Raw genomic sequence first — 13,478 nt, 5'->3', positions numbered from 1 at the left:
AGGACCCTGAGATCCTGACCTGAGCCAAAGACTGACACTCAACTGACTGAGCCACCCAGGCGCCCCAATAATTTTTTAAAAAATAACAATACTGATATAATTCCCAATGTTAATTATTAACGCTTCTTGGTAGCTCTTTTTGTATTTATTGTATATCTCACTAAAGATTAAGAGAAACATTATTTCTAAATTTACTTAGACTAATTCTTTTCTGTTAGAATATGGCACCAACTTGGGGCACCTAGGTGGCCCATTCGGTTAAGTGTCTGACTCTTGATTTCAGCTCAGGTCATGATCGTGGCATCCTGAGATTGAGCCCCTCATCCGGCTCCCCACTCACCCTGGAGTCCGCTTGTCTCTTGCCCTCTGCTCCTCCCCTCTCTCTCTTGCTCTCATAAATAAAGAAATTTTTTAAAAAAAGAATATGGCATCAACTTAATATCCAATTAGGTTTATTTAATTCAGTTTGCTTTCAATATTTATAGTTTGCTTATCGGAGTCTTTTAAATTCTATAAAAATATTTATAACACCCCAAAGTAAAAACTGTGAAACAAGTTTTGCTTCCATCCCTATCTCTTCTCCCTCCCTCCCTCTCACCATAATAATCTTTATTAATTTTTGATGTATTCATCTACTATTGTTTCTTTTTGTAAATCTGAGCAAATAGGTGAACTTTTACAGAAAATATAACATACTAAATACCATATTCTGCATTTTTTCTTTTCTTTTTTTTTAAGATTTTATTTATTTATTTGACAGAGAGAGAGAGCAAGCACAAGCAGGGGGAGCAGTAGATGGAAAAGGAGAAGCAGGCTCCCCACCAAGCAGGAAGCTCAACACAGGGCTCAATCCCAGGCCCCTGGGATCATGCCCTGAATTGAAGGCAGATGTTTAACCCACTGAGCCACCCAGGCACCACTCTGCACATTATTTCTTTCCCTAAGTAATATATTTGAAAGATCACTATATTTCAGTGCATAGAGATTTTTCTTCATTCCTTTTTGTAGCTCCATCTTATTTCATTATGTCAATGTATAGTTTATTGATATGTTTTCTGTTGACGATAATCTGAGTTATTTCCAGTCTTTTGCTATTACAAACACTGCCACAATAAATAAAATGTGCATAAGTTATTCTGTATTTTTCAAAGCACAATCTTTTTTTAAAAGTAGGGAATAACGAAAACAAGAATTCTTTAGTAGGGAATGTTTGCCAAAACTCTTTCTATTGTAGTATGTAGTATTAGCAAATAAGATGGACATTCTAATAACAATGGATCACACAGATATAGGTCTCTCAAAAACACATTACTTACATTGCTTGTTTAGCGGCTATAAATTAGGTGTATTAGATAAAGAAGGCTAACTGCTGTAATAAATAAACAACAAAACTGTGGTGACAACACAATAAAAGTGTTAGTCTGGTGTTTCTAGTTGGTCTGTAGCCTTTGTATGATCAATCCTGAGGATCGAAAATCTTTTTTCGATTTGGAAGTCTCCTTCTTTGTGCACAACCCTCAAATACAGAAAAGGAGAGTGGAGAAGGCACACCTTTTGAAAGACTTGAGGTAGAAATGACACGTTCCACTTCCACACTCCTTGACAAGCATCCATCACATGGCCACACATGGCCACCCCTCCTGGCAAGGGAGCAGGAGTTTCAGTGGCATGCTCAGGAAGAAGAAATGGGTTTGGTGAACAATGAGCCAGTCTCTTCCATTCTGGGCTCTGATTACATAGTTCATGTTTTTGAGTTTATTTACTTGAATGTCTATATACAAATCTAAAACCCATATAAAGATCATGTCAGTGAATAGACACTGTGTCCTTTCAAGACAGCCTTTTGAAGTGTGTGCAGCAAATGGAGCAGGGGAGCTTATGACAGTTGCAATCTTACAAATGTCTATATTTTTACATGAGCTATCATTCAAGGGAAAATTCAGTACCTAGAGGTGACATGAAGAGATTTGGCTACCTCCAAAATATGCAGTCTGAATAAAAATGCGTTGCTTTGTAGAAGTGGTTTCAAGTCATGTCCCCCAGTCTTTGAGGCCAATCCAAATGCCACAGGCAACCAACCAAGAGTAGAGCCTCAAAATTTCAGATTCTGTTCATCTGAAACTTTCAACATGTTATTGGAAATTGAACTGTAGTTTGACTTATCTATAAAGAATGTTCATAAACCAACTTCACAGAAAACATAAGCAGAAATGTTCAAAAATAGATTTTAAAAGTACTTGAGCTTTGATACATTTACGATAATTAATGTTATTATAGAAAAAATTGTAAAGCAAATGTACTGGTATTTATCCTAGGCAATACATTTAGCAGTTACTTGGAATGTTACATATATTCATATGTGAAAATATTATAAATTTGTTGTATATTTACATTTATATCATATAAGTATTTATCCTCAAGATACTGTGTTTATCTTCAAGTGCTCTGTCACTCATAATAGTCATTAATTTGAACAAACCCTTTCTGCAGATTCTACTACCTTACAAAATCAGTGATGTGAAACAAGTACTTCTGCATTATAATAATATATAATAACACGGATTGGCCAGACTTTTCCCTTTCCTTACATATTTTTTAAAATTCCCGAACTGTCAGCTTATTTTGGAGAAAAAGTGACTTGTTTCATTTTTGAAAATTAAGATGAGTACACTGTTTTAATTTTAAAACAGGAAATAAAAATCTAAACAAAGAGCCAGCATGTAAATTTCCATATCCTGTGGTGAAATATGATAAATGACCTGGACAGCTCTTGTCTAGAGTTGTTGGATTAATCTATTAATGGAGGAAAAGATTGTCTCAGACTGTTTCCTGCTGAGATTCTGAGCAGCAGAGGAGGCTTATTGAAGAAATTAACGACTACTCCATGTCTTCTAGGACACTAGAAGACAATGAAAACAGTATTCATCTAGAAAGAATAACACTGGTGTCTTAAACACTGTTGCTTAGTTAGAGAGTTTACGTATTTCATTTAAGACAGAAAAAGTTAGGTATGTGTGGTCAAAAGCACTAATTAAATTCTCTCCTGAGAAGTTTTTCATTCAGAAATCTCTTTAAAGCAATTACAATAGCTAACAAGATGATTCTAAGCTAGTTAGCTGTATTAGTTGCTTTCTCTAGGTTGTTCTAGGCTAACAAACAGCTTCGAACTGCTCCCCCTTACCGCCAACCCCCCCTCCCCAAACAGACACACACCACACAAGACAAAGCTGGGAAAATCTGAGTCTGGAAAAGCCTTTAGATGTTTCTCTTGAATCATTTCCATCCAATTGAGAGGACTGTGGGGTTATGCTTGTCTCTACAAAGTTTTAACAATAGATATGATGGCCACCCCTTTCATATGGCTTTTGCCCTGGAATTGAGTCTGTGGAGGAGTATGAAGTATAAATTTCATGGTTTTAGACTCGTCTTTTTTTTTCCCCCCTTTTGTAGTGCTTCCCTTTTCTCCTTAGGATAAAGATGGCATTTGGATTCCCTCTCATACTAAGAGAACTATATGGAATTTTAAGCTCCGAGAATTTAGCCAATGAGCTTTTCTTAGTTATCCTTGCCTTGTAACGTTGGGCATAAGAAATTTACATAACAACCAAGAGTTTAGATAAAAACAGAGTTCGTCTCAAAATCTCTGGCAATCTTCGGTAAACAGAATAGTAAAGATCAAGAACAGTTCATTTCCCAGAGCTAGCAGCAATACACTTGTGGAAATGTTTTGAACATCATCTTGTTAGATATTGTAACTAGGGGAATTTTCTAGTTTAGTATGGAATCATTATGCCTGGTGAGACACCACACACACTTAACTTCTTTGGGTCTTTTCCTTTGTCTGCTATTTAGCTTTCAATTGTATTCACTGTTTTCCTTGGTGTTGCTATTGGTGTTCAATTAACTAAACAAGGAGGCCATTACATTGAGGTGGCTCTAATGTCAAGGCAGCCTAAAATCTAAGCCTGTAAATGCCTCCAGGCTATGAAATAGAAACTTAAGACAACCAATGACAGAGTCAACTAAGCTCTAAGCTATAGCTAATCAAATAATTTCCTTTCTCGGCTTTCACACCTTCTCTTTGTAAGTCTTTTCCCCAGCTCCTGTCCGTGGAGGGCCCCTAACTATTTCTGGTTTGGTGTTGCCCAATTCCAATCAATTTTTGCTCCAATAAACTCTTGCACTTTTAAATATGCCTCAGTTTATCTGTTAACAGTTCTGACAGCACTATAGAACTTTTTGGTGAGGCATGCTCCTTGGGATAGATCTTTGAAGCTCTTCCCTTTCACAAACTCCTGCCCTTATTTCCAGCATACGTACTTGAAAATTCCACGTGAATTCTCTAAATATCAACTTAAATATTTCATAACTTTCCTAACTTAGCTCTTCTCTCCTCTGTCCACTCACATCTACCCTCTTGGCTTCCCCATTTTTTTAAAATTTTATTTTTAAAAAGTTTTATTTTAAGTAGGCTCCACATTCAACAGCAGGGCTCAAACCCATTACCCAAGATTAAGAGTTGCAGGCTCCACCGACTAAGCCAGCCAGGCACCGATCCCCTCTTCGTTAGATGCTACTTTATATCCCAGACCACCAATCTAAAAATCTGGGTATGTTCTTTTATGCCTTTTCACTTATTTTTGTCCACTTCCCATGACTTCCTAAATGGTCAGACCCAGTCAGTTACTAAATCTTATTGATTCTTCCTTTAAGATGTTTTATATCATGTGGATGTCCAATTTTCCCAGCACCATTTATTGAAGAGACTGTCTTTCTTCCAATGGATAGTCTTTCCTCCTTTATCGAATATTAGTTGACCATAAAGTTCAGGGTCCACTTCTGGATTCTCTATTCTGTTCCACTGATCTATGTGTCTGTTTTTGTGCCAGTACCACACTGTCTTGATGACCACAGCTTTGTAGTACAACCTGAAATCTGGCATTGTGATGCCCCCAGATATGGTTTTCTTTTTTAAAATTCCCCTGGCTATTCGGGGTCTTTTCTGATTCCACACAAATCTTAAAATAATTTGTTCTAACTCTCTGAAGAAAGTCCATGGTATTTTGATAGGGATTGCATTAAACATGTATATTGCCCTGGGTAACATTGACATTTTCACAATATTAATTCTGCCAATCCATGAGCATGGAATATTTTTCCATCTCTTTGTGTCTTCCTCAATTTCTTTCAGAAGTGTTCTATAGTTTTGAGGGTATAGATCCTTTACATCTTTGGTGAGGTTTATTCCTAGGTATCTTATGCTTTTGGGTGCAATTGTAAATGGGATTGACTCCTTAATTTCTCTTTCTTCAGTCTCATTGTTAGTGTATAGAAATGCCACTGACTTCTGGGCATTGATTTTGTATCCTGCCACGCTACCGAATTGCTGTATGAGTTCTAGCAATCTTGGGGTGGAGACTTTTGGGTTTTCTATGTAGAGTATCATGTCATCGGCGAAGAGGGAGAGTTTGACTTCTTCTTTGCCAATTTGAATGCCTTTAATGTCTTTTTGTTGTCTGATTGCTGAGGCTAGGACTTCCAGTACTATGTTGAACAGCAGTGGTGAGAGTGGACATCCCTGTCTTGTTCCTGATATTTATAGCAGCAATGGCCACGATAGCCAAACTGTGGAAGGAGCCTCGGTGTCCAACGAAAGATGAATGGATAAAGAAGATGTGGTTTATGTATACAATGGAATATTACTCAGCCATTAGAAATGACAAATACCCACCATTTGCTTCAACGTGGATGGAACTGGAGGGTATTATGCTGAATGAAGTAAGTCAGTCGGAGAAGGACAAACATTATATGTTCTCATTCATTTGGGGAATATAAATAGTAGTGAAAGGGAATATAAGGGAAGGGAGAAGAAATGTGTGGGAAATATCAGAAAGGGAGACAGAACGTAAAGACTGCTAACTCTGGGAAACGAACTAGGGGTGGTAGAAGGGGAGAAGGGCGGGGGGTGGGAGTGAATGGGTGACGGGCACTGGGGGTTATTCTGTATGTTAGTAAATTGAACACCAATAAAAAATAAATTAAAAAAAAGATGTTTTATATCATTCTCTTGGTTACAGTGTTATACTGGTTTTAGGCTATATACCTAAGTAACATACATCGTCTTCTAACAAAATTTTCCCTTTTATGTTTTGCCTCCTACCTCATGCTAGATTAGTATCCTAAAATCAATGAACACTGTATTTCCCCTTCTCTGAGGTATTAATTGGTTTCTCAGTTCCTCAGGGTAAGGTCTGCTATCTTTCTCCAAGATTTAGGATGTTGACTCAGTGTAATGGTTAAGATCAGGTTCAGCTGCAAGTGACAGATAATCCAAAATAAAAGTGGCTCAGACAAAATAGATGTAAAAGTTCAGAGAAATCCAGGGCGGGTTTGATACTCCATAGTATTACTTGCTTTCTCTATCTTATTTTCCTTCATGTGTGACCTATATTCCCAAGTTCGTTTCATGGTCCAAAATGGCTTTCCAATTCTGTTTTCATTCCAGTCAGCAAGAAGAGAAGGGCATATCTTAAAATAAAAAAAAAAATAAAAAATAAATTCCTGGATGCTGTGCCTACACCCTTTGGTGAAAACTTATTTTTCTGGCCAAATGTAACTATATTTTGATGAGCAAGTGTCCCACTACAAATTGAAAGTTCTATTCCTCAAGAAGTTGGGAAAATAGACATTCAGATATGACCAGGAATCTCTTCCACACCTACGTTCTAACTGCTGCTTCCTTACACCAGCCTGCCAGTCTAGTTAAACTCTGCCTGTGTCCGTTTAAACATAAATTCTTCAAAACACTCCAGCCCACAGTTGTCTCTGTCCTTTAGAGAAACTATTGATTTGGCAGCCAATCAGAAACTTATTATGTAACAGCCTTATTAATGTGATCTTAATGATTAAAGCATTGTTTAATTTTTCCTTCTTGTCTAATCCTTTCAGCTAGATCGAAGGAAGAACCTAAGGTCTACATATCCTGTCTCCCAACTGCAATTGCTTGGCATAGTGCCTGACACGTAGTACAACTTAATGACTGTGTTCTAGTTTACCTAACAGGCTGGCAGCACCAACCTGGAATATATCACATCTAGTCCTTCATTAGGGAAGGGTTATGTATCATGTATTATGATGCACAGTATTTACAATTTAGCTGGTGGGATAAGTTATAAAATACTATAGGTGAAATCTTATTTGGGAAAACAAGATCGACACATAGACTCCCTCTCTCTGCTCAGAAAGGCCAAAATAGGTAATGAAAGGATATGAGAGAAAAAAAAAAACCCTAGTTTTTTTATTTTAAAAAAGCGTATTTTCAAACATTCTGAGGACTGTTAGAGAAAAAAAATGTTTAGTACCGTATTAAAAGACACACTGGGTCCCATGACTTTCAAATTGTTTTTCCTGAAATGGCAGTGGATTGAAGTAGAATGGATTTAGCTGATCTTCTTTGTAATCTATGCCCTGTATTTATGAATTAAGTGTATGAAATCTGTGGTCATGGGAAGCTTACAACTGGGCATTTGGGAATTTAAATCTATGGCTGTGGTTTCATCAACAATGTAAACACATAGGTTTCTCCTAATGTAATCATTTTTATATGATGAATTCAGGGAGGACTACAGTCTTTGTCCCACAATATTAATACATTATTCCATATATTTTTAAAAGATTTATTTATTTATTTATTTATTTATTTATTTATTTATTTATGAAAGAGAGAGAAAGAGAAAGCATTTGCATCAGCTGGGAGAGGGCAGAGGAAGGAGAAAGATAATCCACAAGCAGACTCCCCAGTTGAGTGCAGAGCCTAACACAGGGCTGGATCCCAGGACCCCCAAGATCAGGACCTGAGCCAATACCAAGAGTTGGCTTCTCAACCAACTGAGCCACTCAGGTGACCCCTGCCCCCGCCCATATATTCTTTATACTTCATGAAATCCTTTCACAGTTCTATAAGGTTGGTTTCTCTGATGCTAGGAATCCCCACTTCAAAAATGAAGTGGCTTAGAGTTTGTTACTTCAGGCTGTATAACAAGTGAGTGGCTACCCAGACTCATTCTGGGTTTTTAACTCTAGGTCAGTATGTTGTATTATATCACATAGGAACTCAGAGTACGTGAGGGCACATTCTTTCCTGGATGCCCTAAGTAGAGGAATGAGGATTCTAATGAGGATTTCTTGAACAGAAAAATTCTGCCCATTAGCTTAGGCTGATATCTTTTGAAATAACTTGTAAGTTTTTATTTGCTTAAAAATAGGTGTTTAAAGCAAGATGTTTTTCAGAAATTTGAGATTCCTAAGTGTGCGATTCTTAAATTCTCACCATAAAAGGTAAAAAAAACCACAGTAGTTAACATACAAGCTAGTATTTGAGGGATGATAATAACTGGTCATAGACAGTTTGGAGTTTAGGATAAGGCCATTAAGGAGAGAGTCAGTAATAGTGGAGTCATCTACTTCATATTTAGATTTTTACGACAAAAGAGGAATTAACTAGCTGTTGGATATGACACTGAACAAAATAATTATATAGCTTTGGCTATATATATTGTATACATAGCTCAGGATAAACACAAGTACAGGAGATATAATCCAAGAATATTAACATATTTGTACCATGCGTTTTCCGGAGAGGGAAAAAGAGCAGCAATCACAAAACTGCTGTGAGAAGTGAGAAAACTGATGTTATCCTGTTATTCACAGGAAGAGGAAAACTATGGAATGCATTAAATCAATTTAGGACTTTAGTTTGGAGGATGGATGCCTTGGTTGTGCATACTTGGACAGGTTTCAGGCTGCTACTTTCAGGTCAAAGGAAGACAATGTACCAGCCAGGAAAAAATATTCAGGAATCAAAGATACTTTATTTCACCCCTCCTCAGCACCCAGGGTAGAAGATAATCATAGCTATGACTGAGTGCTTACTGTGTGACAAATACATGCTAGAGGGTACATCGCATACCCTCTCCTTTTAATCTTTCAACAACCACGTTAAAATAGGCGATACCATACATACCCCCCCCCCTTTTTTTTTTAAGATTTTATTTATTTACTCATGAGAGACACACACAGAGAGAGGCAGAGGGGAGAAGCAGGCTCCATGCAGGGAGCCTGACGTGGGACTGGATCCTGGGTCTCCAGCATCACACCCTGGGCCGAAGGCGGCCCTAAACCACTGAGCCACCTGGGCTGCCCCATACATACTCTTTTCACAGAAGACCTGGAAGTTCCAGAAAGTTAGTAACTATGATGACATAATAAGAAAGAAGAGCAGAATCCATTTCTACCAGTTCCCGAGTTCCTTCTATTAAAGTCTATTGGGTAAGGCAACAGTGAATTCCTTTAGCTGGGCCCCATAACCAAGAGAACATAGTCTCTAAACTGGAGAAGGTCGGTATTCATGTTGGTTTGTGAGTTGTATAGCAGAAAGGTCCAGTGGGGCCTAGGTACTATAACATCAGGCTTCACAGGGTTGGGTTTTTTTTTAATTTTTATTTTATTTTATTTTTATTGTCATTGTATAAATTCGGTGGGGGAACTGATTAACTCTTGCTATTGATGACATCGTTAACAACTCCTTAGCTCCAAGGAGAGGAACGAATAAGCCTTAGTATCAAAATTATTGGGAATCTCTTCTCTAGAATCTAGCTCCCGAATGAAGTGTTCTCATTTGACAAAAATCTCTCAAACTGAAACCCAGTCTAAAGTACTCAACACGTGGGATCCCTGGGTGGCGCAGCGGTTTGGCGCCTGCCTTTGGCCCAGGGCGCGATCTTGGAGATCCGGGATCGAATCCCATGTCGGGCTCTCAGTGCATGGAGCCTGCTTCTCCCTCTGCCTATGTCTCTGCCTCTCTCTCTCTCTCTCTCTCTCTCTCTCTGTGACTATCATAAATAAATAAAAATTAAAAAAAAAAAGTACTCAACACGTATTTCAGAATCACTTCATGTTGGAAATACTGGTAAAGCGTTAACAACTATAATCATGAAATACTTAGCTCGCTGCGAGCGCCTGGAGATGCTCACAGGTGTTACTCGCCTGTTAGTTGGAAGACAAAGTGGCTGGCATGACGATAGTCCTCGGTGTGCGGGACTATTTTTTAAGCCCACCATTTGCAATTGATTACATGGACCATCTGTAACTGTCTGTGAATCCTGCTAGAAGTTACCCCAGTGACATTTATAGAACATTTGTCACGTAGCGAAAGGTTTTGTATAGAAGAGTTGACACGTAGTGGCTTTCAGGTGTCACTAAATCAACTCTAGACATCAGGCTCGAAGTACGCCCCGCTGATGTGTAGCCTCCAGAAAAACATGGTTTAGGATTCGATGAAAGAATACGGCCTCGGCCCCAGCCCTCCGGTGCGGAGACCAAAAGGCCTTTTGTGACCCTCGAGGGGCCTCTGCTCCACCGTTCGCTCCGGGGGAACGATCTCGCGCGCGGGGGGCGCGGGGGCGCGGGGGGGGGCGCGCTCCAGAAGTGGCGACGACAGAAAATGTGGGAGGCACAGCTCGAGAGGACGTGGGAGCAGCGGGGCGCGATCGGAGGCTCGGAGGCTGGGGCTTTGCCGACGCGCAAGGAACGCCAGATCCCTGCTAAGCCTGCGGTTCACCGAGGAGTGGGGCCACCTCCCGCGACGCGGACGCGCCACCTGTCAGACCAGAGGAGAGGGGGGCGCGGAGGCGGCTGCCCCGGGCCCCGGAGGGAAAAAATGAAAAAAAAAAAAAAAAAAGGCTGTGGGTCAGCGGGTCTCGGCCTTGGAGCGCTCCGGTCGCGGCGGTGCGGCAAGGAGCCAGGCCCGGAGAGCGCCACGCGCAGCCGGCGGGACCGGGCCCGGAGCCTGGGGGCGCCACCGCGCGCCCCTCCCCTGGGCCAGCCTCTCGGCTCCTCCCCCGGACACGTGACCGCGGCCGGCGGGTCTCCTCGCTCCCGCAGCGTAGCTCGCTCTGTTTCTTCCCTCCCGCCGCCGTGCCCTTCTTCTCCTCAGTTCCCATCCCTCCGCCCTCCCCCCACCTCCTTCCCCACGCCCCAATAGCGGCTCGAGCGGCGGAGCGCCCGCCCCCCCGCCCTGCTCTTCGCCTGCTCATTGGCCGAGGCCTCAAGGACGCGTCCCGAGGGCGGGCGGCGGCCATTGGTGGGATGAGCAGTCCGAGTTCCCGGATGAGGGAACATTCAGCGGTATAAAGGGCGCGGGGAAGGCGGGAGACAGCGCAGTTTGAATCGCGGTGCGACGGAGGAGTAGGCGGTGGGATCTCGCTGGCTGGCTGACTAGTCCTTTCTCTGCCTTGCTTGTTTGAGCTTCAGCAGAATTCGAAATGGTAAACTTGGCGGAGGCGCTCGAAGACTCCGCGGGTTTTTGCCGATGGGAGAAAAACCCGTTACGCTCGGGAGATGGGGGCGAAGCGGCGACGGTTGGGAACGCGCGGAGACAGGATTGGGAAGAGCGGGGGGAGGTGTTTTGTCGGCGGCGAGCGGAGCAGCCTCCGCTCTCGCGGCGGGCGGCGGCGGTTGGGTGGCGCGCGCAGCGCCGCTGGGGGCCGGCGGGCGGACGGAGGCGCGCGGCCGCGGCGGGCGCGCCGCGGGGGGCGGGCGGGCGGGCGGGCGGGGTCGCCCTTGCGGCGCGCGGCTGCCCGGAGACCCCGGCCGGGCTCGGGGCCGCGCTCGCGCCTGGGCCGCGCCGCGGTGGGGGAGGGGCGCGCCGCCCTGGTAATCCTATATTCCCCGTTCCTCCTTCGCTCGCGGGCGTGTGCGCGCCGCAGGCTGGCGGTAAGGCTGGGAAGGACTCCGGAAAGGCCAAGACAAAGGCGGTTTCCCGCTCACAGAGAGCCGGCTTGCAGGTCAGTGGTGGCTCGTGCAGTCCAGGGATCGTGGCGTTTTCCTTTCCGCCTCTTTTCTTGTTTATCATCGCTCTAGATGGGCGTTTCGTCTCTGCGTGGGTGATGCGGTGTCGCGACTTGGTTCGCCGATACGATAAATATCGGGGGGGGGGGGGCCGATCACGTGTGTCGATGCCGGGGCGCGTTGCTGCACCAGCGTCCGTGCCCCCTTGCTTTGGCGCGCGCGTAAGATTGCCGTCTTTGACTCTAACATCTTTGTGCATTTATGTTTGTGTGCTTAAAATTAAGTTCCCGGTGGGCCGTATTCATCGACACCTGAAATCTAGGACGACCAGTCACGGACGTGTGGGCGCGACTGCCGCTGTGTACAGCGCAGCCATCCTGGAGTACCTCACCGCAGAGGTAAATGGGTGTACGCCTATAATCTGGAAAAGGTTTGGGGGGGCTGGGGGGAGGCGGCGAGAGGGAAGGAGGAAAGTGATGCAAGAAAAACTCCCAGGCCCTAATCACGGCTAGAAGCTTCTGAGAACGCTAGAGGGGGCTGGTGTTCATTGAGGGATCCTACTGGGCTTGGTGGAGTTTGCTGCTCTTGGAAATAAAATTGCGTGCCCCCGTTTGCTTGTGTTGCCATTCAGATAGTAGGGGAAGGCGACGTTTGGTAGATTACTTTCCTGGAGATTTGATTCTACTCCCTGGGTTTTGGCTTTAAGGAAAGGTGGAAGGAGATTGACTAACATTTGATTTTAAGGAAAGTTGGAAGGAGGTTGATTAAAATCTGCCTTGTAGGTACTTGAATTGGCAGGAAATGCATCGAAAGACTTGAAGGTAAAGCGTATTACCCCTCGTCACTTGCAACTTGCTATTCGTGGAGATGAAGAATTGGATTCCCTCATCAAGGCTACAATTGCTGGTGGTGGTATGTAAATACTAAAATTTTGTTCCTTTGGAGAAAAAAATTCCTTGGCGCTCATTAATTCTTAGTCAAGAAGAAGGCCTGTTTTCAGTCGTCTTCAGTGTGGTTGCACCAAGAAATTTGATTCGTATGTAGAACTGAAAGAATTTGTACATACTTGAGCTTTGCATTTAAAGACCTCTTTGAAGTTGAACGTTGTCTTGGTTTTTTTTTAAGTGTTGTGTGATTTCTAAAATATGTATATTAAAAAGTAGAATTAATCCCTTTCTGTTCTTCTCCTAGGTGTTATTCCACACATCCACAAATCTCTGATTGGGAAGAAAGGACAACAGAAGACTGTTTAAAGGATGCCTGGATTCCTTATTATCTCAGGACTCTAAATACTCTTAACAGCTGTCCAGTGTTGGTGATTCCAGTGGACTGTATCTCTGTGAAAAACACAATTTTGCCTTTTTGTAATTCTATTTGAGCAAGTTGGAAGTTTAATTAGCTTTCCAACCAACCAAATTTCTGCATTCGAGTCTTAACCATATTTAAGTGTTACTGTGGCTTCAAAGAAGCTATTGATTCTGAAGTAGTGGGTTTTGATTGAGTTGACTGTTTTTAAAAAACTGTTTGGATTTTAATTGTGATGCAGAAGTTATAGTAACAAACATTTGGTTTTGTACAGACATTATTTCCACTCCAGTGGATAAGCTCAATAAAGGTCATATCCCAAACTA

The 13,478-nt window shown here is 42.5% G+C and overlaps 1 protein-coding gene and 1 long non-coding RNA gene across 3 annotated transcripts; both read left to right on the top strand.

The window, feature by feature from the left end:
* The first annotated feature begins 9,322 nt into the window (after window positions 1-9,322).
* Window positions 9,323-9,881, top strand: LOC144303745 (uncharacterized). Its single transcript, XR_013370714.1, has 2 exons — window positions 9,323-9,396; window positions 9,648-9,881. It is a non-coding gene; the product is annotated as an uncharacterized LOC144303745 (long non-coding RNA).
* Window positions 9,882-11,148: 1,267 nt separating this feature from the next.
* H2AZ1 (H2A.Z variant histone 1) lies at window positions 11,149-13,478 on the top strand. Of its 2 annotated transcripts, XM_077882119.1 has the most exons (5): window positions 11,156-11,324; window positions 11,766-11,843; window positions 12,132-12,245; window positions 12,630-12,759; window positions 13,039-13,478. In XM_077882119.1, exons 1-5 carry the CDS (start codon window positions 11,322-11,324, stop codon window positions 13,098-13,100), a joined length of 387 nt encoding a protein of 128 aa, XP_077738245.1. In that variant the 5' UTR covers window positions 11,156-11,321; the 3' UTR covers window positions 13,101-13,478. The 2 variants fall into 2 exon arrangements, with proteins under 2 accessions (XP_077738246.1, XP_077738245.1); XM_077882120.1 differs by lacking the exon at window positions 11,766-11,843 and having other exon boundaries at window positions 11,149-11,324.

This window comes from Canis aureus, chromosome 33 (assembly GCF_053574225.1).
Source record: "Canis aureus isolate CA01 chromosome 33, VMU_Caureus_v.1.0, whole genome shotgun sequence".
NCBI classification, from domain to species: domain Eukaryota; kingdom Metazoa; phylum Chordata; class Mammalia; order Carnivora; family Canidae; genus Canis; species Canis aureus.
The sequence above is the reverse complement of the archived record's forward strand: the minus strand, read 5'-3'. Positions and strand labels throughout refer to the sequence as shown.